The following is a 2,283-nucleotide window of genomic DNA, read 5'->3' on the forward strand; positions in this document are numbered from 1 at the left end:
AGGCTGGCGGGGCATGCCCGTGGCGGATGGGCGCGGCCCTTCTCACGCCGGGCACCGGGGCGCGACAACCGGCATCTGGCTCATTCACAGGCTTGAAGATACCTGGGAGGAGGCAGCAAGAGAGAGGCGATCAGACCACGGCCAGTGCTGTCTGTCCCAAGTCGAACCGCAAAGGCTTGTGGGAGAGTTCCTGGCACCTGTGCTCGCCCGGATGCACACCTGGTTGCCTCCCTGGAGGCAGAGGGTCATGCAGGCCCTGTGGCCCCTCTGGCCGCCCACTTGTGGGACTGGGAAACAGGGTCACCCCACTGAGCCTCGAGGGGGCTCAGGGCCACAGAAAAATGCACAGTTGCTGCCTGAGCCACCCAGGAATCTTGGGTTATCTATTGCTTCACGGGAGCGGGGGGGGGGTGACCCAGTGTTCCAGGATTCTGATTGGCTGCAGTGAGTCAGTTCCAGACCCTGGTATCCAACTGGGTTCTGGACTCTGGTTCTGAGTTCTAGATGCCACCCACGCTTATTCTGGAGCAGCCTGAATCAGAGACCCTCCCCCACAACCCCCCCTTTTTTTTTTCTCTCAAACTGAACCTAGAGCCTTTGCACTGAACTAGATTCCTACCCCCTCCCCTTTTTAAGACAGGGTCTCACCAGATAGTTGAGACTGACCTGGAACTCACTATGTAGCCCAGGCTAGTCTTGAACTCACAGTGATCCTCCTGCCTCAGCTTCCCAGAGTGCTGGGATCAGAAGCATGTGTCATCATGCCCTGCTCCTCTTTTCTGATTAACACAGACAAAGCTAGCCCAGACTGAGCACTTGCTGTATACCAGCCCTGAGCCAACACCCACTACCCAAACCGGCACCCCATCCTCACAGTTACGCCCACACCTCGGTCCCTCTGAGCCTACTTTCCCCATCTTATAAGCTGGTAATGATCACAGGCAAGGGGAGGGGATGAAGCGGGTTCATGATCCCAAAGGTGGGTACAAAGCAGGTGCCACACAGCGAGAGGGAGGCTCCGTATTTGCCAGTGGGGAATGGACATCCTGCAGGCAGATGGACACCCATGTCTGGGTGAGGTCAGAGCCATCTCTGCTACCTCCACATTCTCTGCAGGGAAGCAGGGGTCTGGAGTCCCTAGTTCTTGGAGGACTCGAGAGGGGTGAATGCTACTGCTCTGCTCTGCCCTCCCCAGGGGCTTCCAGTTCCTCAGGCTACTGCCACCCCCATCTGCCTAGGACACCGTCGGGATGTCCCAGGACCTGTCAGGGATCAGCATGGGGACCCAGGTCCCATCTGGCCCCCATCCAGCCTGGGCTACATCTCCACCTGTCCTGATAAAACAATAAAACAGACCAAGCAGAACCGAACAGGCCCATGGTGACACCCTAGACAGAGTGGGGAAGACGGACAGATAGGAGGGTGCAGGAGGCCACCCCTAACCCTGACATGGCAAATGAACCCAAAGTTCACACAGGACTCCCAGGCACAGAGGGGAGGACAGAGAGACTGGGGACAGGCTCTAGCCAGTGTGCCCACTGTCCACTCTCTGGACCCTCCTGACCATCCCCACCCAGGAGACTTACTCAACGCAGATATCCAGTCACAGACAGGCCCCGTCCCCAGACTTCCTTTGCCAGGGAGTTGGGGTAAAAGGGCAGTTAGGGGAGCCAGGAAGGTGGCCTCATGACAATGGGGATAAAGCGCATCCCAAGGGGGCCGTGGTGTCCCTGCCTGTCCAGTGAGGGTAGAGGTCCCATTGCACAAAGACTTCCGGAGCTTCGTCCTCCAAAGGTCAAAAAAGTAGCACCCAGCTCGTCCCCATCCCCCGGGTGGGAGCTGCCGGTCACCGGCTTCCACCCGACCCAGGAAACGCTGAGGGGACATTTTTGGCCTGGCCTGGTCTGGTCGGCCACCCCTCCCCCACCTTTGACAACTTCAAGACAAGCCCCCCCCCACGGAAACGCTGCAGGCGACGCCCCCTCTTTGGTGATGGTGGTGGGTGGGGGGCAGAAGGAAAAGGCTGGAGGAAGCTGCTCCTCCCTGTAGCCCCTCCTCGAGGGCCACTGGGTTTAATGACCCTTCCGGGTCGTTGGGTGGGGGAGGGGCTCGGGACAGACCTCTCCACGTTGGGGCTGGTGGAGAGAAGGGGGCAGGTGGGAACCCTAGACCACCCCCCAAAATCGGGACCAGGCCTGAGCTCCCCCATCAGCGCCGATTCCCCGAAGCTGGCGACGCCCACCCCTGCAGACCGCTCCTCCCCCCGGGAGCCCTTTGCCCTCC

At 59.8% G+C, this 2,283-nt stretch overlaps 1 protein-coding gene across 1 annotated transcript in view; it reads right to left on the reverse strand.

Moving 5' to 3' along the window:
• Arid3a (AT-rich interaction domain 3A) overlaps positions 1-2,264 on the reverse strand; it is a 30,066-nt gene extending 27,802 nt beyond the window's left edge. The window contains exons 1-2 of the mRNA XM_019209091.1: positions 1,587-2,264; positions 5-102 (exon numbers count right to left, since the gene is read on the reverse strand). Coding sequence (XP_019064636.1) covers positions 5-102; positions 1,587-1,887 — 399 coding nt within the window. The 5' untranslated portion in view covers positions 1,888-2,264. The remainder of the gene's footprint in view (positions 1-4; positions 103-1,586) is intronic.
• Positions 2,265-2,283: the final 19 nt, after the last annotated feature.

The sequence above is a fragment of the Fukomys damarensis genome, unplaced genomic scaffold (genome assembly GCF_012274545.1).
Source record: "Fukomys damarensis isolate Sample0158 unplaced genomic scaffold, DMR_v1.0_HiC HiC_scaffold_37, whole genome shotgun sequence".
In the NCBI taxonomy this organism is placed as follows: Eukaryota; Metazoa; Chordata; class Mammalia; order Rodentia; family Bathyergidae; genus Fukomys; species Fukomys damarensis.